Consider the following 24,554-nt stretch of genomic DNA (forward strand, 5'->3'; position numbering starts at 1 on the left):
ATGAAAAGGGAAAATTTGTTTAGGGAAAAGTCGAAGAGGGAATGGAAATAAAAAGGGATAGAAATGACAAATTTTAGCTGAAGCGAAAATTTGTGTGGGAAGATGTAAATGGGATGACATATTTAATCATCAGAGGAGGGATTGTTAACGCTTAAATTTTACTAAAGAATATTCATGTATTCTGAATTTTAAAAATGAATAGAAGATGAGTTAACTTAGAGAATAATACACGATTTGAAAATGTGCCTACTTGAGTGACCATCAATAATCACGGAGTATACTTATTAACAGCTTATTAATGTAAAATGTTAGGCTCATGTTTGGATTAATGTAGTAGTATGTCATATTAATGGTTTTGGATTATGTATTTGTTTTATTAATAATAGGCCTTAATTTAGTGAGGTCTTGGGCCTAGTTGCACGGCCTCATGTCAAGCTGCATTGCTCAGACGAATTATAAAATGGCTGCTTAAGAAATGATATTGTAATTTTCCATTGCATTGACTGAATGTTAGTTGCAGAAATCCTTTCCCATGAGAACTGCTTGCTAGAATATGTTGTACTAGCTAAGGATACATTATATAACTTAGTGTGTGTAAAGGCGACGTTCCCAAGAGCGGACAATGGATGCCCTGACTGAAAGCATAAGCTGATACAAATTTGTTACCTGACGAGCCCAACAACGGGAACGGGAGAAGAGGAGCCAATCATCGACATGTGAACAAAGGTATAGTAAATTCTTAGATTTGAGGTTCATTGGACTTAACCTAAACGCACAATTTTTTGACCAATATCAATGGGGAAGTAGTTTTAGGGAATCTAACTTAGCCAGACTGCACTGAGAGGAGAGAGGCCATTTTGATATATTCTTCTGAACTGCCCAGAGAGGTTATTAGCCCATTAGCCCCGTTCTTTCTTAACCGTCCTGAACATTTAGATATTATTCTTTCCGTACTTCATGAAGAGACTTTGCCTTCCCGAACTTTAAATACTGAATTCCGATGCTTTGCTGACTGAACAGATGTCCAATTGACGAAGACTGTCACAGCTTGCTGAACCATACAGAGGCAAGGTATAAGACGGTGTCACTGATAGCTATGTCTATTTGCTTTTGTCCCTAGGTACCAACCGCTAATTTTGATAGAACCATAGTTGGATGTTTTTCCAAATTTGTGTTGACTAAATTGTTTTGCATGAAGCCCAAACATGCTATTCTAACCAGAAGGTTATTTAGGATACTCACTGGTGTTGCTTGCCACATGTAACAACAGTTGATGTATTTTCTTTGCTGAGTTCTAAATGTATGCCATTTCTTTTGCGCAGTTATTCTTGCTATTGATTTGTACTTTAACGCTAGAATGTGTAGTGGTCCAAGCTTTGATTAAATGGAGGTTCTTTAGATCATTTGGTCAACTAGTATTGTTCTTGTATGCCTATCATTTGATTTTGAGACTAATTTACTTGATATTAGCATTGTTAATATAGGGAAATAAACATTCTAACTTTTTTCTAAAAGTGTGGTTATTCATGGCTGTGAGGTCATGGTGAGTGGAAATGACTGACTCCCAAGATTGTTGATGTTATTGATTGTTATTGGTATTGATTTGTATTGTTACTGAGTCTTATGGTGGGAACTACTCTAAGCGCAGTCAAAAGGTCCATCGAACCTCTAATGCGCCCCCTTATAAACTAATGATAAATAACCAAATAAGGTCAGGCACGCTAACAGACTACACTGCCTACACCTTTGTGAAAAAACACATTAAATGATAGGACCTAAAATCGGTTGCCCAGGCCCCTTGCCCTCCAGAATCGTTCTCCTATCAGGCATCCCTAAGATCCACTTAGGACTTTTCAGAGCAGTTTACACTCAGCAGCACACTTTCTAACATATCACAATAAATTGTATCACAACACCCGTACTCTACGCTTGCTCGTTCAATGGCTTCCTATACAGGTGAGAGCCAATGTATAATGGCCTTCATCACACACAAAGCACTCTACTCCTCTTCACTCCCACAGCTAACGGAGAACCTGGAAATCTCATGCGCTAATCGGTATTCCAGAAGTCTCTTCTCCTTAAACTACCCCCTTTTAAGAAGGAATGTTGCATTAACACCCATCCCCCTGTTATCACGAATTAATGTGGCGGTATGGCCAGAGCTGCCTGCTGTAGAACTGGGGAACCAAGTTCGAGTCCTACCGTTATCTCAAAGGTCTGTGATGCTGGGCAAATCATTTAATCTCCCCATGTCTCAAAAATGTATATGACATCGTGTAATATCCCTGGTGATCTTGTAAAGTATTCCAAACCCCTTGAGTCGATTTAGCGCTATATAACTGCAAAACAAAATAAAATCTTGTCGGGCACAAGCAGGAACCTCTATGTAAGTCTTTCTTTAATTTCTATGGAAAGGCGTCTACAGGACGAGGTGGGGCAAAATGGGCGTAGCGTCCAGCTGTGGTTTAGGGGCTTGGACTCTGGGGGCGCGCGCGCTTCGTCGCGCGGCGTTCTCCTCAGCCTAGCGACCTTCCTTGTTTACCTCGGCCCCTCCAATCAGAGAGTCGTGAGCCGCACGGTCATCGTCCAATCAGACGCGCGCCCCAGAGGCGGCGCAGTTTTGAAGGTTGCTTTGCTGGTTACCGTCGCTTCGCAGGTTACCTACGTGGAGAGCGTGTTTGTATCGCCCCTTAGCCATGCCTTCCCGACTGGAGGATTACCAGGAGCTCCACACCGTGGGGAGTGGGTCGTACGGGAAGTGCAAGAAGGTGATGAGGAAAGCGGACGGCAAGGTGAGGTGGGCGCGGTGAGACCGGGGGTGCACACGGGCTCTCCGGCTGGTGGGGCAGAGAGGCAGCGCGAGGATGAGTCCGTCTGTGATTCGGCTGCCTTTAGTAATTGTAGTTATATACTCGGCGCTTGTTACCCCCCTGACGAGACATCGAAGCGCTTTTCGGAACCCGAAAAGTATTAGTGGTGAATTAGTATAGGGAAATCTGAGTGCGGTATGAGTTGATTTGAGCGGAGGATATGTAGTAAAATTAATAACAGTTTCTTTGTTGGTTTGGAACCGAGCATTTCTGAAGCGGGGGTTAGTGAGTGCTACAGGGTGTGTGGGCGACGGTGCGTGTTTCGTGTGTTCCCTTGTAGTCAATAATCTTTGATGTTCGTTTCCCCATTGCACAGCGAGTGCTTGGTTTCCATTGTGTTTAGCTTCTTGTATCACGGTGGTATGCCGCAGCTTGGTCAGCTCAGCAGCTTTGCAGTGTTTCTGATAAAAAAAAAATGCAATAAAATTCTGGAAAGCAAGGTTTGCTTCATTGTATTCCAATTGGGCCCATGTTCCTTACTTGAGATCCTTCTGTGACTGTGGCGCAGGAGCCTTTTTGCAGCCACAGTGTGTTTGGGCAAGTCGGAGTCGGTTTTGGCAGGGTGCGTTTGATTCGCCCCTGGCTGCAGTTGTTTCTGGTGTCTTCAGAATTATAGAGCACGTTCCCGAGTTCACTTAAATATTTGTACTATGTTTTTCTGTACCACCGTGTTGGATAATAAATGACGTTTTGGCAAGGTCGTGAATTGGCGCAGTACGGGCTTCAAGAGATAGAGGTGTTTGTCTGCATTGTTTGCTCGTTAGTTAGGGCCATGAGGAACCGAAACACACCACGCCTTTCACTACATATCCATACACGTCATAGACTGCAGACTTCTGCGACAGGTTCAGCCAGACTCATTTCATCCATAACGGTATAGTAAGGGCCGAACCCTAATAGTCACCTGAGCCCCAAGATGAACAGACACCTCAAACTGCATCCAAGTAAAAGGAAATGGCATCTCATGAAAATGTGGAATAATTAGTTCACAGTATTGCATTTCTAAATGTCTCAAACTCCTTTCACCTGCAACTTTTTTAATTCATTCGTTCAGACTCCGTGCATCATGAAAACATCAAACGTTTCAGAAATAATTTTACTCGACATTGCCCTTTTTTTTTTTTTTTTAAACGCTACTACAGTACAGTCTACCTCTCCATCAAATCATTTGTTGGGTATAAGCTGTTTACGTCTTTGTCATGAATGTTGGCAGCGATATCTCCCAAGACCAGTAAGTGCTTTTGGTCCACAAGGAGGCTTTTGCTCTTAGCTTCCAATAGTGTTGTGGCACTGCCATTAAAACAGGTTGATTAAAGCGAAAACGTTTTGTCTAAAGAAACAGCAAGCTTATTAATTCACCGAGGAATCATTTGCGGTGAAGTGGAATGCATTCAAATATGTTCCATTTATCATGTGTTTCGTTCTTGAATCGTTCACCTTTGAGCTTTTTCAGTGTGGTACGTAGTCCAAAAAGGTACTAATGTCAGCATGGAACTGGCAATTGAAAAGCCTCCCCGCTAATACAACTGGGATGGAACAAACAGCCTGAGGCTCCGGGCAAATCAGCAAGCTATAAATACAACGATGGGGCAAAGATGCGTCTTTGTGAGTAAGTTGTATTGTTGTGAGTAATTTGCATTGTTGTCAGTTGTATCTGTACCCAGGTCTTATGCAATCCCCTTTAGCAGGGCATTCAGAATTCCCAGTAATTGTAACTTTGTTTGCAGTATAGGTATATATGCTTCAATGAGTGCTTATGAAGCACCAATAAGTGTCCTGTTCATTGAGTATGAATGAATCTTTATTTGCATGATTATTTGAAACCTTTGCAAAGATCACAATAGTAGAAAATACAGTAAAATAGCGACCAAGCTAAAATTACACTACATAGTGAATCGCTGTATCCTTCACGACATCTATCGTTGTGCCATTACCTTAAGTTCTCTTGGACTAGAGTAGACTTATGTCACTGAACTTGGTTGTCATTATAGAATACTAAATGGAATGTAGATTATCTTTAAAAATATAACGTAGCACATCTTACGATGCATGTTAGTTACTTATTACACAAGAATGATCCCCAGCATCTGTTAAAATCTGTGTGCGCTTGTGAAAGCTTTTTAGAGTGAATTATGTAGGAGTCGCCCCAATGTGTATGGAGTGTGCAAGCCTACACAATATAAATAAAATTATTATAAGCATACACATAACATTAATGCCTGAAAAAAGTGTCTTGAAAATATCAAAAAGTAAAGCAAATCTATGACAGTGTATATAAAAATCACTAGAAGACTGTTAAAACGGAGATAAAAATATCCTACAATGCATGATCCACCTCCATTTGGGTCCTACCCCCTGTGGTGGTGTACTAATGTTCAGGGTCTGTTATGGGTCTCATATGTAAGTGGCGATGGAGCACACAAATGCCCTTTTTGAGACTACTCATAGTCAACATTTGGGGGGATGCGTCAGCCACTTGGTTAGCAATGTGGCTTTAGGTGCTGCCTCCCGCTTTTTAGTTTCTGTAAGTTGATGGGCTCGCGCTGATGAAGAATTTCCCAAGACAGGCCAGCTCCATGGGAATCTCTGCAGTAAATATATATCTAACTGCTTCTTTACATGTCCGTAGACCATATTTCAGAAAAATAGGTTTTAAAAGTCGATGCCTCTGAGGTCAAACCCGGGCAACAGCATATTAAATGACTAATTGATTCAGTGTGATAATTACATAGAATGCATTCCTGAGAATGCCGCCACATTGTTTTCCAACTGTATCTAAATTCCCACGCCAGTAATGTTAGGAGGCGCATATGTAGAATACTTAGGAAAGTTCAAGCTCCAAGGGCTGCTGTCATATATGGCTGAAGGTTAGCGACGCTATACGACTCAACTAAACCCCCTGCCCCCCTGATTTCCCCGATTATGGCAATATCCTTTTCTCTGGAGATTTGCGTGCCGTGATCTTTCAGTATCTTTTTCAAGCAGGCCTTCGATATTAGGGGATCCGATGAATATGTGGGACTAGATCAAAAAGACCCTCTGCCTGCCTGAGAGAGGTGGCCCAGCTGCTGGAAACATCTTCAAAGATTACTTTCAGCGAACCCCTCAAATTATCAGTATTGGCCCTGGAGACAGCATGAAATAGCTTATGTCCATTTTACAAATTATATCCATATTTGTTGTGTTAAATTCTAAGCGTATACCTGCATGTCTAGTGAATTTAGGGATTTGAAAGATCCTTTTGTATGCTCTCGTTTGATATTTCTCCAGAGTTTTTGTTATCCTGCCTGGGTATGCTAAATGGCCATAAGTAATAGTGGGTAGAAGTTTTGCTTTTATAACTCTCCTAATTGATTTGGATGTAGGTGGTTGGAGCCGGCAATAGAGTTCACCTAAAGCGTAAGTGGTTCTCTCTGCCTTTATCCTTAGTGGTGTTGCCTGGTGTATTATTTTACCGGCATTAGATAGCCATACTCCAAGGTACTGGTATTTTTCTTCTGTGTCTATTCGTAGAGCACTAAGCTTCCATGCTCAGAATCGTGAATGAGCCAAAAGTCTATCTTTCGACAAACCAGGAAATGTGTAATTTTTGTCACAACAAGTGAACATTGGCTGCAAGAAAACAGTTGCCCATTTGGGGTGGGCTTGCTTCAATGAATTTATTGATAAGCCCATCAAGGCCTGACAACATTGTGAACATCTACTGACAGGATTCTAAGTTAATACTAATAGAACACATTTCAATTTGGTACTTGAATAAGAATTACATTTTTAATATCATCAAGCCTCTTAATATTTATTTAATTTAATACTTAAACCTCTTCTGGATATTTATATTTTTTGCTAACTTGCTGTCAGATTCTATAAGAAAGCACAGAGCTGTCATTTCCAAACAGGTAGGCAGGTCACTGTGGACCATTGAGACCTGTTGCACACGTTAATCCTGCTGCCTTAAATTTGCTTGAATTTACTTGGGTATTTAAACGGCAAACCATTTATGAATATTGATTACACAAAAGGTGCCCATTTATCAGTGACCGTCAAGCCTAAAGTATGCTAGCTAGATAGCACCTAAGTAAATTACCCTAAGCGCTTCAATAGTTTTCAATCGAGGAAAGTAATATTTTGTTTTACACACTTCCAACTTAAAGGTGTCATGTTTTAGAAGAGGTTCACCACAGAGTAAAAAGACAAGGTAACTTATTCATCATTAAAGTATGTAGATCAACTGATTGTACCAGTTTGTGTAGAAGTTGGAGAATTAAACTCTCTGTTGCTCTACATTACTCCCAGTGTCAGAGACCTGAGCGGACTACTGAAACCATTGTGAACACTTTGTCATTGGATTATGTTGTATTGGAACCCATACTAACTAATAAGCAAGCATTGAGGATTGGTGGTGGAGTGCGTTACTTTTTCACTTTGTTTCCACTTTTTTCATATTTATTGCCTTTTCTTATTAAAATCAGTTTTCACATAAGTGCAGCTGGAAAAAAGGCCATCACAATTAAGATTTTCCTAGCCCTGGTGTCTGAAAGGCTAGATCTTCTTATTAAAGACATGGAGGCTCATATGCTTTTTTTTTTTTCCTTGCTTTAATTTAACAGCAGCCAAAAAAAAACCAACAAACTGAAATGCCCCAAAGGAAGGATTGGAAATCCCCACCAGTGACATAACCCATTCCACCTATCTTGTCATAGTTTTGGACTCTTGCTCTGAGCAAGACTGCTGGTTAATGGATGACAGTACTTTTGTTTGTAGGCGACTATGCCTATCCTACGAGTCGCAACTGTTGTCCTAACCTTACCGGCTCACTAGCAGCACTTTACCAGAAACACAATAGTAAAAGGTGATTTGTGGCAGCATTTACGCATGGATTTGAGAATAAGACATCTCAGGGAGTGTCGTGGTTAAACAGAGATTACCCCTTTCTCACCGATATATCATGTCTCATACAAACACAGGCAATGACAAAGATACAGTAAAGTTTTTAATAGTTTTTATTTAACATAACTGCAATTTGCGATAAGTTGCATGGGCTACAATGATTAGGATAATGAATAATGCAAGGAACAGAATTGTGAAGACAAGATTCATTATTACAAAGACCCCCACCATCTTGCAATGTATAGAAAAGACATACGCGATGTAATATGCCCTAATAGCCTAATGTGAGAGGCCTAACCTCCTAACTAAAGGAGAGCTGGGTTTGCTAAACCTAACTTGCCAATGCCATGTCCATGAGAGGAGCCCCCGACCCTTGTTACCTTGGAATGAGGACTGTATCTCAGACTCCGCAGGGACACGAAGACTGGGTCAGCGTCAAGATGACTGCAGCATCAATATCAGCGATGCCCTCTGGTCGGAATCCCTCTGATTATCTGTCTAAAGTGAGATGTATTTATACAGATCTACAAGGACCCCTGACGTAGGTGGGTTCCCAAACAATAGATAACAGACATGCTTGGGACAGCAATTAATATAAACAATCCCTCGAAAGTATAGAGAGGGAAAATCCCTAAGTGTGAACACCTACTGTTTGTTTGTCTTTGTTGCTTGATCTTCATGCCTTAGCGCGGTGACACTGATAATGCAAAGCATAACAAGTGGCCTAACTATAAACAAGGCAGCCATTTTAGAAGCATTAAATGGGCTAAGACAGAGCAAGCTAAGTAGGTTAAAAGTCACTAGGTGACGGGGGCACAAGTCTGCAGGCCAGAGGCTAAGCTAACTCCTGTTATCCCATTAAAACAAACTAGGATTCACTACAATCTAGCTAAAGTAGGGGAAGAAACTGGTTTGTGTGGTTTCAGAAAAGATATCAAGAGTTGGAAAGAGGATTGACTTTGAAGATCTGCAGTGCGTGAAACATAACACTTTAAGCAATTACCAATAAACAATTTTGGTTGAGAAGGGAAATCGGGATAGTGTACAGCTAACGGGTTCGTTTTAGTACATCTGTGTACTTGAAAATCGACACCTAAAGAGGATACATCAAGAGCTTTAACATTGGATACACGTATGATAGAAACCAAACATAGCAACATGATTAATTTTGAAGATAGGTGTTTAAGAGAATTCATCATTATCTGGCCATCAGAGAAAAAGGTGTAAAACTAGATTAACATCCCACATAGTGCTGTATTTAGGACTAGGAGGTTTGGCAAAACGTACTCCCTTCAACAGACATAACAAAAGGTGTTCTCCGATGGGTCTTCCGTCCACCCTGACGTATTCTGATGAAACTGCAGATCTATAAGTATTGACTGTTCTATAAGCTTTGCCTTGGGCAGCAAGGGAAGCTAGAAGGTTTACCACCAATGTGACATTTGCTGAAAAGGGATCAGAATCCCTTTCCAAACACCAGCCACACCATGCCAGCCAGGCTGATTTTGTAAACTTTTGCTGTCCTGGGAGCCCAGGATTATTGGATGAACTGGATAGCAACTCCCAAAGTTCCTGGGTTTCTCCAGGAAGCCCTGATATCCTCCAAGCTACCAGATACAGGGAACAGTCCAGAATCGGGTTGTGTCCGAATCCCTGCAGATCAAGGTGTAGCTCAGGGAAAAGGGGGGATGAGTATTGGAAAGTCTGAGGTTAGCTCCAGTAGAGTTGGGAACCAACTTTGAGATTGCCAGAAAGGTGTAACTAGTATTAGGGATGATTATTGTCTGTGAACCTGAGCTAGAACTCGAACAATGAAGAGGAAGGGAGGGAAAGCATACAAGAGGGTTTGAGGCCATGTTTGGAGAAAAAAATCTGTGGCAATAGCCAAAGGATCTGGTCTCCAACTGAAAAAGGAGGGAAGTTGGGTATTAGTACCTGAAGCAAACAGGTCTATTGACATGATGCCAAAGACTGAAGAAAGAAGACTGAAGGATGAAGCTTCCAATCGCTTGAGTCGTTTAAATGTCTGAAGAACCAGTCTGCTTCCGTGTTCAGTTCGCCAAGGAGATATTCTGCTCTGACTAAAATGTTTCTCGGAAGCCAAAATTCCCAAAGACTCTTGGCTAATGTTGCCCGAGATCTGGATCTCGTTCCTCCCAGGCAATTGATGTACCTTACAGCTGAAAGGTTATCCAATCTGAAGAACTGCGCATTTTACTGTCTTTGAAAAAAGGATTGGATGGCAAAGGAACCTGCAAGCATCACTAAACAATTGATGTGCAGTGATGACGCCTGGGTGGACTATGTACTTCCAGTTGCAAGATTACCACATCTTGCGCCCCAACCTGTCCAACTTCTATCTGATTCTAAGATGAGATCTGGGGCGACAGAGAAAATTGTTCTCCCATTCCAGGCATCTAAATGAGTCCGTCACCAGGCGAGTTCTTCTATGGAGTTTGAATCTAGAGACACCAGGTCTGAATAAGCCAGACCTCTGCATATGTGGTGAATGTTTAACCTCTGTAGAGGTCTTGGAAATAAAGTTTGGATCGAAGAAAGGGGCGGGGGTACCTACTAGATGAGCTATTGAACAGAGAGAACATAGAGGTAGAGAGTGCATGGCGAACTTCCTTTTTTATGAGGTCCACCTTGGATTGGGATAACTGAATGATGGCTTTGTTGGTATCTATCATGAAACCCCAAAATTCGAGCGTCTCGGAAGGAATGAAAGATTATTTTTCTCGCTTTATTAGAAAACCTAGACTTGTTAGGAGGTCTCTGCAAAAGGAAAGATGAAGCAAAATACATTTCTTGTCTTGGGCCATAATCAGAAAGTCGTCCGGATAGAAGATGCGTCTCGCTCCTTGACTTCCGAGGAGGGCAACTACTGGTTTCAGAATTTTGGTGATATTACAACATAATATTGTTGAACTCCATGACAGACAGTGATGAGAATGATGCTGGAGAGGATCTCTCATCCAATTTTGAGTTTAAGGACAGTGCTCATAGTGGGCCTTCAGAGAAAAGGCGAAAAACTTCTCCTTCAGAGATTTCGTCCCTCACTAAAGCTTTTGATTTGATTGACTACACCGGTCAAAATGAGAGAACAAAAAAGGCAACAGATTTCTATATCTATTCCTCCATGATCTTGAACATCACTTTTTTGTTTTTTAATCTGGACCACCCCCCTCTGCTCCAATGTAGGACTGAGCTGAAGACTTGCGCCTTTAAAGAACACTTACATCACAATGCAGTAGTTGATTGGTGAGTGTTATTATGCTTTTTCTCTTCCTGGTATTCTTCTTTTACTTTATCCATTAATGATTTAAAAGTGAAAGTGCAGGATTGGTATATAATGCACATTTGTTTAATGTTGCTTTTTCTTTGCAGCAGGTTTATCAAGCCTGCTCAATATATTCACAGTATTTAGCCTGAGCTTTCTATTTTGTTCTAAATAAATAATAGTTGATAAAGTTCTTTGTAAAGCTGATAGCTGTTTCCTGTTGTTCAAAGAACGCAGTTTCAAGGAATAAAAACCAGCAAAGGGGCACCAGGCTGTTTTCTGCTAATTGTTTATCTTGAGTTTCAACAGCGACTAAATAATGTCATAGACTCAGCACAGGGTATGAAGGGTCAGAGACGTTTTTCCATACATGGTGAACACAGACTAAATCTTATCGCCCGCACTTTCTGAAGGATGCTGGGAGGCATTCAGCTTTCACTTGCTGAGCTTATCAGCCTGACTTAGTGCAGAAGACATTGTCATGGTATGACATGTAAAGACTTAATTGTTCATAGCGCTATCCTGTGGACCGCCTGGAACCCAAGTTTGGTGCTAAGATTAGCTTAGTAAGTGACAACTTGAGGTCATAATTGCAGTACCATTCTATTTGGCTTTATTGCGTAACTTTTCAGTGCACTAAGATATGATTTTGCTTTTATTTCCTTAAAAAAAAAAATATATATATATTTTTAAATGAATCTTTAACATGTATCAATGGTCTCCTAGTGTTCTTGAGTGTGATTTCTCTTGAAGAAAGAGCTGTTCAACTTCAACAAAAAGACTGCAGGTGTTAATGTGGCTGCAGGGCCCCATCCCGGCAGAGCAGACCTGGCTACAGGACTTGTAACTCTGGAGCAACTTAATGTAGATTTATCAGTGTATGATATGCATGGTATAGGAATTCAAAGTGAAACAGGATGTCTGTAATTTTTGGAAAAATGGCAACTGTTTGGATGTAGCAATATGTCCTGCATTCTGATATATATTTTTTTCCTGTTTGTATCAATCCATAGTACCTCCCTCTTTAATTTGGATATCAATTCGTTTTCAAACTGTGAATGATGTTTACACTAGTCTACATCCTGATCTTTATGAAATTCCTTTATGTGGCTTTGTAAAGCTGTGCAACCCTTCCCTTGTGAGTTTCTGTACATACATGTTTTTCCCAGTGAACTCTACAACCATACACATCTTTTTGTTTACTGGTTGTGTAGACATCAGAACAGAACAGGACTATGATTTCTGGGGGCACTCAAATTGAACCCCCTTTTTTTTTTTTTTTGTTCCGTGGCTGTTGCCCTCGCAACCTAGGCTGTGCGGTTACTGACTGCCTACAGAGCATGTTTATAGTTGATGTGAGAATGAGAGTTTAAGGAGGTGTCTGGTAGAAGCAAGTGGTGAGGGAATAGATGAGGTGGAGGAAAATTACATACCATGGCAACTCAATAAAACATCATGCCAGTTGACTCTTCTGTCCTCTGTTTACATTCTGCCCCAAGAATGCAGTCTGATGGGGGTAGACCGGAAAAGAAAATCTATTTTCGTCCCTGTGAATGGGAACAATATGGAACCCCGTCACTCGCAGTTAATGACCGTAGTCTTTTTAATTGCAACTCAACTGGGACTCACGTGGGCCACTCTATAACCAATGATAGCACAACTCCAACAACCAGTGAGGTCGTTGAGGAACTAGAACAATTTAAAACTCGAAGCGGCAGGGAAGAGGAAAGCCAACCCGCAGGGAGTAGGGAAATCAATAACTGAGTCAGTCTGAAGTTGGAGCAGGAGAGCCGGATGAGAAGGATCCAACACGGATGAGAATGCACTGTTGGAAAAACAGGCAGAACATGTTTCCGGAGTACCGAAAAACCCAGAGAAACCAGAGGTCCAAGGGTGAAGCGTCCCATCACGCGCCACGAGGAGCGTGGCTAAACTAGACTGTACCTGTGGCCCGACTGTGGCATGCTAAATGAGAGAGAAGGTGGGCGACCAGCAATTCTTCCTCTGGGCTTGCTAAAAATATGAAATAAATGGCGAAAGCATTAACAAAGGGATAATGTCATGTTAAACATACCCCACTCATACAACACATGGTGGCGAATGCAGGCAAATGGCCATTGACACATAATGGGAGGAGTAATATATCAATTAGTATGGGCCAGAAGAAACTTGAATGGGCCCTAGAACAACAGTTGGACTCCTCTAAAGTGGATAGGGTCAATTAGGCATGCCTTGAAATCACATGGCAAGAGCCTTCATAGGGTAGCTGATGACGAGCACCAGCTTACTACCAGCCTCTCTATTGCATGTACCCCCAACCCAATCAGTTTGGGTGTGGCTTTACAGAAATACATAACTGGAGAAGACCCTGATGCCTCTTGTTCAAAATTTAATATAAATGCAAGAGCTTGTGCCTGGCTACACAACAAATGGCCTTTATTTCCAGCCCCACTATTGACAGGGGAAGTTCAAGCAACCAACCAAGTTGGCAGTTCTCATGGTAACACCCCATATGCTGAAATTAAGTCTGTTGTTTTGGACCATTTGGGCATGGATGCAGAATCTTATGGGTTCAAATTCTGCAAAGAAAAAGGGTCGCCTGGAGATGATCCTAAATCCTTGTTTTTCAAACAAAAAATGGCTGTGAACAAATAGTTACAGTCCATGGAAAGCACCAAAGAGGAAATAATGAATGGAATATATCTCAAGCAGTTCCTAGAGGCCTTATCTTTAGCTACCCAGGGGTGGCTAAGACATCGTACAAATCTTACAGTGGAACAGGCTGTCGAGATGGCCTCCGTTTTCTCACGCACAACCCCATCTGATAGACTTCTAGCTGCAGCTTCCTTACCTTAGAATTCCCTGGCGTCAGTTTCGAATCCGGAGTTTTTTTTTTTTAGCAGTACCCTGCGCGCGCGCTGTCGTTCGGATCCGCGTGCGTCGTTGGAGCCGTCTATGCCGTCACGGTTGTCTATATAGACGCCGTCTCGGCGCGCGTACGTCAGTTCTTTTCCTTCTGCGGAGGTTAAGCGCAGTTCTGGAAAGAGCTACCCTGCTTCAACGGTTTGTCAATGCTTTTTTTGACTGTTTGGAGTCATGTCTTTGAGAGAGACAGGATTCAAGCCGTGTGGTGCGTGTCATCGCACCATGTCGGTGACTGATCCGCACCGAGTTTGTCTTTGGTGCCTGGAGAAGGACCACGATTGCCCTATCATGGATTTAAGGGACGTCGATCTCTTCCGCAAGAAGGAGCAATTTAAGATGCTCACTCTTGCTCAGGTTTTGTCTGCCCTAGACAAAGGAGACTGGATGGTAGCGTTGGATTTGCAGGATGCATATTTCCATATTCCTATCCTGCCAAGCCACAGGCGTTACCTGCGGTTCAAGGTGGGCCACAAGCACTTTCAGTTTACTGTGCTTCCATTCGGTCTCACCAGTGCCCCTCGGGTGTTCACAAAGGTGATGGCTGTGGTGGCAGCTCATTTGCGCAGGCCAGGGATTTCAGTCTTCCCCTACCTAGACGATTGGCTGTTGAAGGCTCCTACGCCCCAGGCTCTCGTCATCCACCCCCAGACGACGGCAGACCTCTTGCATTCGCTGGGGTTCACTATAAATGTGCCGAAGTCCCACCTGACTCCCTCTCAGAAGCTATCTTTCTTTGGAGCTGTTTTGGACACAGTGCAGTATCGGGCTTATCCTCCCGATCAGCGGGTTCAGGATATTCAGGTTATGATTCCGATGTTTCGGCCTCTATCCTGGATCTCGGTGAGACAGACTCTGAGGCTGCTGGGACTCATGGCTTCCTGCATCCTGTTGGTCAAGCATGCCAGATGGCGCATGAGGGCTCTGTAGTGGGACCTGAAGTTCCAATGGGCACAGCATCAGGGAAATCTTACAGACGTGGTTCAGATCTCGGAGAGGACTGCAAAAGATCTGCAGTGGTGGTTAGTGAACTGCGATTGGGTCAGAGGCAGACCCCCCTCTCTCTTCCCCAACCAGATCTAACGGTAGTGACAGATGCGTCACTTCTGGGATGGGGCGGCCATCTGGGGGAGGTGGAGATCAGAGGTCACTGGTCTCCGGTGGAATCCGGGCTCCACATCAACTTGTTGGAGCTTCGGGCGATCCGGCTAGCATTAAAAGCATTTCTTCCTGTTGTGGAAGGGAAGGTGGTGCAGGTGTTCATGGACGACACTACCGCAATGTGGTATTGCAACAAGCAGGGCGGTGTGGGGTCGTGGACCCTTTGTCAAGAGGCTTTACGTCTCTGGACATGGCTGGAACAGCAGGGCATGACCCTGGTGGTTCAACACCTGGCAGGTTCTCTGAACGCCAGAGAGACAAACTCAGCCGAAAATGCTTAGAGGATCACAAATGGTGTCTCCATCCAGAGGTGGTGCAAGGACTCTTTCAGCAGAGGGGAGAGCCTTGGTTAGATCTGTTCGCCTCCACGGAGAACGCGCAATTTCAGCAGTTTTGCGCATTGGAGTTTCCAAGGGGGCTATCGCTAGGTGACGCTTTTCATCGCGAGTGGAGTTCAGGCCTCCTGTACGCCTTAACCACCTATACCACTTCTGCCCAGAGTTCTCAAAAATATCAAGAATGACCGGACCCAAGTAATCCTAGTGGCTCCGGATTGGGCACGGAGAGTTTGGTATCCAGAGCTTCTCAAAATGAGCATCTGTCCTCCAATCAGGCCAGCCTCTTTGGGAGAATCTTCTGTCGCTGCAGCAGGCAAAGGTTCTCCACCTGAACCTGTCAACTCTGCGCCTTCATGCATGGAGATTGAGCGGCGACAGTTGATGGTTTACGACCTCCCTCCCGAGGTCTGTGATGTCATTCTGGCAGCCAGGCGTCCCTCTACTAAGTCGATCTACGCCTGCCGTTGGAAAGGTTTTTTTTTCATATTGTACAGAGAGGTCTATTGATCCTCTTTCTTCTTCTCTGTCTAACATCCTTTTTGTTTATTTTGTCTCTCGCCCAGTAGGGTTCCTCCTTGGGGACTCTCAAGGGCTATCTTGCAGCCTTCTCTGCTTTTCTTCAGTTGCCCCATCAACCATCTCTGTTTAAATCACCTATAGTACAGAGCTTTTTGAAAGGGCTTGTACATCTATTCCCGCCTGTGCCTTTCCTTATGCCCCAGTGGGATCTTAATTTGGTCCTTACCTTCCTTATGTGTGCTCCCTTTGAGCCCTTGCATAATTGTCCTCCGGCTGCTCACTATTAAGACAGCCTTTTTGGTGGCAATTACATCTGCCAGAAGAGTTAGTGAGCTACAGGCTTTGTCATCAAAACCGCCATATCTCACAATCTTTCCTGAAAAAGTAGTTCTCAGAACTCGTGCCTCTTTCCTCCCCAAGGTGGTGACCCCTTTCCATCTGGGTCAAAATATCACCCTGCCCACCTTCTTTGCACCACCGCATCCCTCTAAGGAAGAGGAGCGTCTCCATCGACTGGACCCAAAAAGAGCGTTATCGTTCTACCTTGACCGCACTAAAGAGTTCCGGGTGAACGACCAACTCTTTGTGGGGTACGTTGGTGCGAAGAAGGGTCGGGCAGTGCAGAAACGATCCATTTTGCGCTGGGTCGTTCTCTGTATAAAAACATGCTACGCTTTGGCAAAGAAGCAGCCTCCCGAGGGCTTGAGAACTCATTCTACTAGGGGGAAAGCTGCTACCACTGCATTAGCACATGGCGTACCGGTGGTGGACATCTGTCAGGCTGCAACGTGGGCTTTTTTGCACATGTTTGCGAAACACTACTGCCTGGATAGCCAGGTGAGAAGAGAGGGGCATTTTGCCCGTTCTGTCTTGCAGGACTTCCTAGTATTAAAAATAAAAAAATAATACAAAATCTCCTTCAGACCCACCGCCATGGGTTATAGCTTGGGTATCTGTTCTAAGGTAAGGAAGCTGCAGCTAGAAGTCTCTATCAGATGAACAAGTTACTTACCTTCGGTAACGAGGTATCTGGTAGAGACTCTAGCTGCAGATTCCTTACACCCGCCCAAGCCTCCCCGCTCTGGGGAAATCTTTCTCATGTGTATATATAGGTGTGTGTGTATATGTGTGTGTGTGTGTGTGTGTGTGTGTGTGTGTATATATATGTGTGTATATGTATATATATAATATTTAATGACGATATGTATTTATGTATATTTTTGATCTTGGCATTTTTTGCCTTTCTTATAGGCATGAAAGTATTTTTACTCCAAACAGTCAAAGAGGTAAAATGCATAATGGTTGGTTCTTCCATGACTCTGCGCTTCTGGCGTGGGAAGTTGTGGAAAAGAACTGACGTACACGCGCTGAGACGGTGTCTATACAGACAACCGTGACTTCATAGATGGCTCCAACGCCGCTGACGAGGCACCTGGAGCTGGTCGGCGCACGCGGATCCGAACGACGGCGCGCGCGCAGGGTACTGCTCAGAAAAAATTCTGGATTCGAAGCTGACGCCAGGGAATTCAAAGGTAAGGAATCTGCAGCTAGATAGTCTCTACCAGATACCTCATTACCGAAGGTAAGTAACATGTTCATCTATACCCGTGGTAGTCAAAGTACGGCCCGCGGGCCGCCAGCGGCCCCACGGACCTACATTGGCGGCCCGCGGACACGTCGGACAAACGCCATACGATAATGGCCGCGGTACATAAACATAGAAGAGGGCCACGGGAGCATACGCAATAGTGGCTTCTTTGCGAATGCTCCCGCGGCCCTCCTCCGTTTACGTACAGTGGCCATTATCTTATAGGTTTCCATTACGTCTCCACATCTGCCCCTATAAGCCCCCCACCCCCCGCTGTCACTTCAGTGCGGCCCTCGGCTGCAAACCATACTGCAATTTTGGCACCCGAGAAAAAGTTTGTGGGTACCCATGATCTATACCCATGGAAAGTAGAAAGAAACAGTCGAAGCATCTCTACCTTCCAGAGGGAAAAACCAAAATAAAACTGCCACTGAATCTACAGAAAGAAAAAGTATCAAACCTGAACACGTAGTGTCAAGGGGACCTCACTGTTTCCACTGTGGAGAGTGGGGCATGTTGCTCGAATATGTCCCCATAAAAAGAATACAGAGGAACCCATGGAGGTTAATTATGCCCCACAAAGCGTCTTGTATGGCCTTTTGGTTCTGTGTAAGTCTAATACTGAACTGTTGTAGAGTCACTACCTTGTTGGATTCAGGATGTTAACAATCCGTAGTACGGGAAGACCTAGTTAAACCCTCTCAGATTCTCCCAGGGCAGAAGGTCAATATTAGATTTGTCCACGGGGCTGTCCAAAGCTATCCATTAGCTGGGGTATCTGTTACCACAATAACCGGGCAAGCTTTCGATCTGGAAGTCAGTGTTTTATGTGATCTCGAAGACATGATACTCTGTCTCAATAATCCAGATTTCATAGGGGTGTTTGTAGCCAATTTAAACTCTAAAGAATCAGTCGAAGACCAAATACGGTCGCAAAACACGCTTCTTACTTTGGAACCTTGGACACTTGATAGACATTTCAGACAAACGCAAGTAATTGACACAATTCTGCAAAATGCTTGGCAGATAGCCCTAGCAAATCAAAGCAATCCCCATCCATCATATCCTCTTTTCCTTTATAATAAAGGGGTTATTATACAGAGTAGAGAAGAGGGGAAATTAACCTCAACTATTAGCCCCCTTGTGAGTTCCGGGAGCAGATCCTGTGTTTCGTTCATTCACACTTGCTGTCCGGACATACAGGGGCACAGAAGACCACCCAGATGGTCTTACAACACTTCTATTGGGTAGGTTTTTTTGCCTCTATAAAAAATGTCAGGAATGTGAAGTGTGCCAGAGAAAAACCCCTGATCAACCACCTCTGGGACCCTTGCAACTTCTTCCTTTCATTGGAAAACCTTTTGAGTGTGTAGGGATGGACATTATAGGGCCCCTTCCCTTTCAACCATCTTCCTAGACCAATTAGTCATAAATGATAGATTAACCAAAGAATAAAGAGGGACCCTCCTCCTGGTGCTTCAACCTTTTTTTCCCCCTTATTTTCTGACCTTCTAAGATATACGCATCTGACTGAACACAGCATTTCTACTCCACCCGGGGTTGTTATCAAGCAAAAACCATCTAGAGTCCCAGCCGCTAGAAGAGAAGCAATCCTTCAAGAGATAGCTGCTATGCTACAAATGAGCGTCATCCAACACTCTCAAAGCAGTTGCTTGTCGCCTATTGTACTCGTCCCAAAACCCGATGATTCAATCCGATTTTTGTATTGACAACCAGGGTGTCAATAGTGTTTTAAAGTCTGCGGCCTATCCCCAACCCAGGATCGATGAGTTAATTGAAAAATTAGAAGAGGCCAAATACATAACCACCATAGATCTTTCTAAAAGGTATTGGCATGTTCACCTTTGGAAGTAACACCCGGAAAAGACCGCTTTCTCCACTCAGGATGAATTATTTGAATTTACAGTACTCCCATTTGGTCTCAAAGGGTCCACAGCCACGTTTAAGAGACTAATGAATACACTCCTACCGAAAAAGGCTTATTCCTCTGCCGATTTTGATGATATTGTCATTTGTAGCCCGACCTGGGAACAACACCTCTCCCATATTCGTGACCTTTTACTTAAATTACAGCACACTCATTTGCAGATTAATGCAAAGAAATTCAAGGTTGGTTATAATAAGGTCAAGTATCTAGGGTATACCTTAGGAAACAGATTGATAGAGCCACAACAAGAAAAGGTACAAGCTATTCCAGATAGCCCCCTTACCTAGGACAAAAAATAGTACAAGCCTACGTAGGACAAAAAAAAAAAAAGTACAAGCCTTCCGAGGTCTTCTTGGCTATGATCGGAGCTTTATTCCTATATACTAATATTGCAGGACCCCTGACAGACCTTTTAAAGACTGGAACGACCAAGCAGGAAATTGAAAATCCCTCTCTAAAGGTCCAAGAAGCCTTTTGACTGCTTAAACAGGCTCTCACTACTAGCCCCATTCTTCTCCAGATTTTAGTAAGACCTTTATCCTGCAGATAGCCTATCCCAACTTTGGAGGCATCTATGTTGTATCTCAAATCAATTAAGACTGATTAGAGGTTTAAATTATGTTAATTGGCTGTAAATTATTCCCTAGGGAATAAAAGTACCCTCTTTATAGAGAAAGAATGCCTGGCCATCAAATGGGCTGTAGATAAACTACACTATTAATTGGAAGGAAACCCGTTTATTCTGTACATTGATCATACCCCTTTGACTTGAATGAGGCTTAACAAAGGTAACCATTCTCTGGTACTCGCAATGATTTTTGTCCCTACAACCCATTAAATTTGAGGTCCGACATCAACTAGGGCAAGAAACTATTAATGCTGACTTTCTGTCCCCTGTACCATTTTTCCCGAACGAGAAAATCTTAGGGCGAAAACCACTAAAGGTGCTGGTCCGAAAGTGGAGTGGGAGAACCGGACTGGACGTGAGGGAGCCAATGTGGACATAATGGTGCTGTTGGGGAAACAGGCGGGTGGTTTGCCATAGTACAGAAGAAGCCAGAGGGCCATTTAGAAGCATCCTGCCATGCTCCTGGAGGAGCGTGGCTAACCCAGACAATCTTGGTGGTCTGATTCTGGTGTGATTAACAAGAGGAGGCGTACGACTTGCAATACTACCTCTGGACTTGATAAATATATGAAATAAATGGTGAAAGCATTAACAAAAGGATAATGTGTCATGTTTAATGTACCCCACTCAAACAACAGGAGGGTACAGCTATTTATTTTTAACCTTTTGGATGACTGTTTTCTGGCTGTCCTCTGACGGTGGTCTGTTTATTAACTGGGGTCTGATCTTTCTCGCGCCTGGGACAGTGGAATAATGCTTGTAGTTTCTGTGGCTTTAGCTGTGTTGTGAAAAGGCTGGTGAATGCAGAGGTCGTGTATGAGTGTTGCACAAAATGGTGGTCTTCCTTGTTCTGGACTTGGATGTCTTGTTGTAGGGCCTGTGCTTAGTCTCCATTTTAGATTTCAGTTTTAGCTTTATCTTTTTCTAATAGTGACATTTTACATTTTTTCCACTAACCCGAGATTGTGTTGCATACACATATAATCGTGGTAGGCATGATCACCCTGTAGTTTGCACATTTAGTCCAGGGTCGTACAACCTGAATGTGATGCTCTTGTTTCCTTTCCCTTTGCTCATTGGAAGACAACCTGTTTATAATCAAAACAAAGTAGCTATTCTGCAACTCTGTCACTCACAGTGCCATAAAGACTGTGTGTCATTATATAAACAGCATCCATGCTCGGCTTGGGGAGAGGAACACTTCACGCTGGGATTATCAAGGTGCAGCTGTGAACTGTGACTGAGAAGCAGCCCTGCTACTCCGATCTTCATCAAGATGGCTTGTCGGCTTAGAACCAGCTTCCTGACACCTGAGACCAAAGTATGGGGGTTAGACTACCCCAGTTGATTTGGCAGAGAGTACTCCCACTATGCTTTCTTTATTATAGTGTTAGTAACAAATAGGAGTTGGATAACATTAGCAATTAACATGATTGATTTGTTTGTATTTTTCACTATTATGCTAGTTGTGTCTCGTCTGTCTAATAATCGCAGCTCACCTATTCTTTGTAAGAATACAACAATTTCAATAAATGTTTTGAAAATGCATTTTCATATCTTTTGAGTTTATACCTTCGGCATGCAAGAGTTACAATCAAAAGGGGGAGATGTTTTCACAAATTCCTTGGGAATCAGAGTGGTCTTGTTCGAAGTTAACAATAACCTCTATTAAGCTGGTAAGGTTGAGGGTTTGCATGTGGTACTGTGAGCTAGCCAGAACAAACCAACATATACTGATGATATATGTAGAATGAGTCTCTATTGTGAAGTTCTTGTTCACATATACACAGTACTACTACACCCGTAGGAACCAGAGTCTCAGCTGCATATCATCATCTGGCCTCCTCCCCAGAATTGGTCCACCTGTTTTAATGTTGGTAGCCGGTCTATTCCCTTTTATTTCAGTGGAGGTTTCCTGTGCCTGATTGAAAACGTCCATCACCACTCATTTTCTCTGAGGATCTAAGGATATGGGCCAGCGTGTGGGAGACAGACTGTAGGTGTCTAGCGGGTGTATAGAATCTCAGGCGGTGGTTGATGTTGGCGTGTCCAGAGTCGTGCAGGGCCTTGAATGTGTGGGAGGGGAGCTTGAACTTGCATTTTTTCTGAACTGGGAGATAGTGGAGTTTTCTGAGGTGGGGGAGGTGTGGCTACGACCTGCGGCGTTCTGAATTGTCTGTAGTCTTTGACTGAGGTGGGCCTCAATCCTCCTATAGAGGGCATTTTGGTAGTCCACTCGACTGGCGATGAAAGCTTGGGTAATGGTGAGTCTTGTTCTTAGAGGATGCCACTTTAAAATATTACGTGTCATGCGCAGGAGGATGGCACAGCGTTGACTTAGGTTCTCATGGTAAGTTTGCTGTCCAGGATGAGGTTTCTGGCATGCTCAACTGGGATTGGAATGGGGTCAAGAGGGTGGGTTGCTGACAAAGATCAAAACTTTAGTCTTGTCCACGATGAGCATGAGGCAGTTGTCTCTCATCCAGTTGGCGACACTGGTCATGTATTGGTTGGAAGTCGGCTCTGGTGACGGTGGAGTTTTTAGAGAGGGAGAGGGAGAGAGTGAGTTGCCTGTCGTTGGCGTAGGATATAATGTTGAGCCCGTGGGATTTCACTATGTTGGCCAGAAGTGTCATAGATGTTGAAGAGGGTGGGGCTGAGTGATTAGCCTTGAGGGACTCTGTAGATCGGTTTGGGTTCGGAGGTTAAGGTTGGAAGGTGGATTCTTTGTGTTCTGTCTGAGAGGAAGGAGATGATCCATCTGAGGGTGATTCCTTGGATGCCTATGTTGTGGAGTATGGCAATGAGCGTGTGGTGGGAGACTGTGTTGTAGTCTGATGAAAGATTAAGGAAGATAAGGGCGGCAATCTTCCACTGATCGAAGAGGGTCCAGATGTCGTTGGTGGCAGCGATCAGGGTTGTCTTGGTGCTATGGTTACTGCGGAATCTGGCTTGAAAGTCGTACAGGAGGTGATTGATTTTCAGGTTTTTTGTGTGATAGGTGCTTAATGGCTTCTTTGATGACTTTGGTTGGTATAGGAAGCAGGGACATGGGTCTGTAGTTGCTGAATTGGGGTCTGCTGACGTTTTCTTCAACATGGGATTCACTTTTGCATGCTTCCAGTCTTCGGGATATGTGACTGAATCCAGTGATGTGTTAAACAGGGTTGTAAGTTCATGACCAATTTTGGATGCTCCTAGGTTGAAGATGTGGTGGGAGCATGGGTCGGATGGGGCCCCTGATTTTATGATGATGATGATGTCCTTAGTGGTGAGTTGGTTCCAGGTGGAAAGCCAAGGGAAGGTTGTAGGTTTGGTCATTCAAGTTGGGATTGAGGTTCCTGTAGATTTTGGCAATTTTGTTGTGTGAAGAGCTTTGCAAAGTTGTTGCATAGGTCTTTAGAGGGTAGTGGGGGTGATGCTCCTGTAAGGTTGGTGAATTTCTTGACTATACAGAATAGCTCCGTACTGTCGCCTGGGTTAGCTTCAATGTGTGGTACCAGGGCTTCTTTATTGTTTTCATGTATATGGTAGTGGTATAGGTTGAGCTCCGTTTTGTTGGTGGTCCTGTCGGCTGGGTCTTTGCTGGGGCACAGTCTCCTCTCAAGGTGTTTGCAGAGGTGCTTGACTGTCTTGATGCCATCCCTGCACCATCTTGTTAAATCTTCTGTGTTTCTTGTTCTTGGTGACAATGTTGGCATAGTCCATGATCCAAGCGTTGAAGCTTCTCACATCCTGGATCACATTGTTGAGGTGCTTTGGGTGGGTTGAGGGCAAGGGTGTTGGTCGCTTTGGTTTCTGAGGTCTTGATCCATGTGATCGACACTCTACCTACGATTAGTGTGTAACAAAGACTTGGCCCTAAGCACTTCCTCAACCCTGTCCCTCTGGCCTTCCAATCGACTTCCCCTGTTGCATTATAAATGCTGTAGATTCTACCTGCCTTGCCAATCTCTACCTACTGTCGGCAGTCCATTTAGATTCCTGGTCTAAGAAGTCATATATCCTGAACTTTTTACGTGGGATGAGTATATGATTATATCTTGTAAAATGAAATCCTGTCACTGAAGCTTTAAAATGACTGGTATCTCGAGCCACCTTGGCTCCCTGGTGGGGGCCTTGCAAACGGCCTAATTTTTCCAGAAAACAGCTGTATGAAAAGAAAAGCACTAAGAACGGTAGGGGGGGCAGAGAATTTGGATAAAATGGTTAAAATCACGTAGTGAGCTATTCATGATAACCTGAGCCACCAGCCTGACTTGAGCAGCATTTTGAACCTTCAGGAAAGGAGATGGGTTTTCTGTCCGAGGCCAGCCGTCTGCAGCTTTGCACAAAATGTGCTAAATAACTACAGAAAATTGCTGTCTTTTGGTGGCTCCTGCACAACTTTTGAAGACCCAAGTCATTTTT

At 43.6% G+C, this 24,554-nt stretch overlaps 1 protein-coding gene across 1 annotated transcript in view; it reads left to right on the forward strand.

The window, feature by feature from the left end:
* Positions 1 to 2,598: 2,598 nt before the first annotated feature.
* LOC138295564 (serine/threonine-protein kinase Nek2-like) overlaps positions 2,599 to 24,554 on the forward strand; it is a 142,791-nt gene continuing 120,835 nt past the window's right edge. Inside the window, exon 1 of the mRNA XM_069233933.1 lies at positions 2,599 to 2,792. Coding sequence (XP_069090034.1) covers positions 2,697 to 2,792 — 96 coding nt within the window. The 5' untranslated portion in view covers positions 2,599 to 2,696. The remainder of the gene's footprint in view (positions 2,793 to 24,554) is intronic.

This window comes from Pleurodeles waltl, chromosome 5, assembly GCF_031143425.1.
Source record: "Pleurodeles waltl isolate 20211129_DDA chromosome 5, aPleWal1.hap1.20221129, whole genome shotgun sequence".
Taxonomy (NCBI): Eukaryota; Metazoa; Chordata; class Amphibia; order Caudata; family Salamandridae; genus Pleurodeles; species Pleurodeles waltl.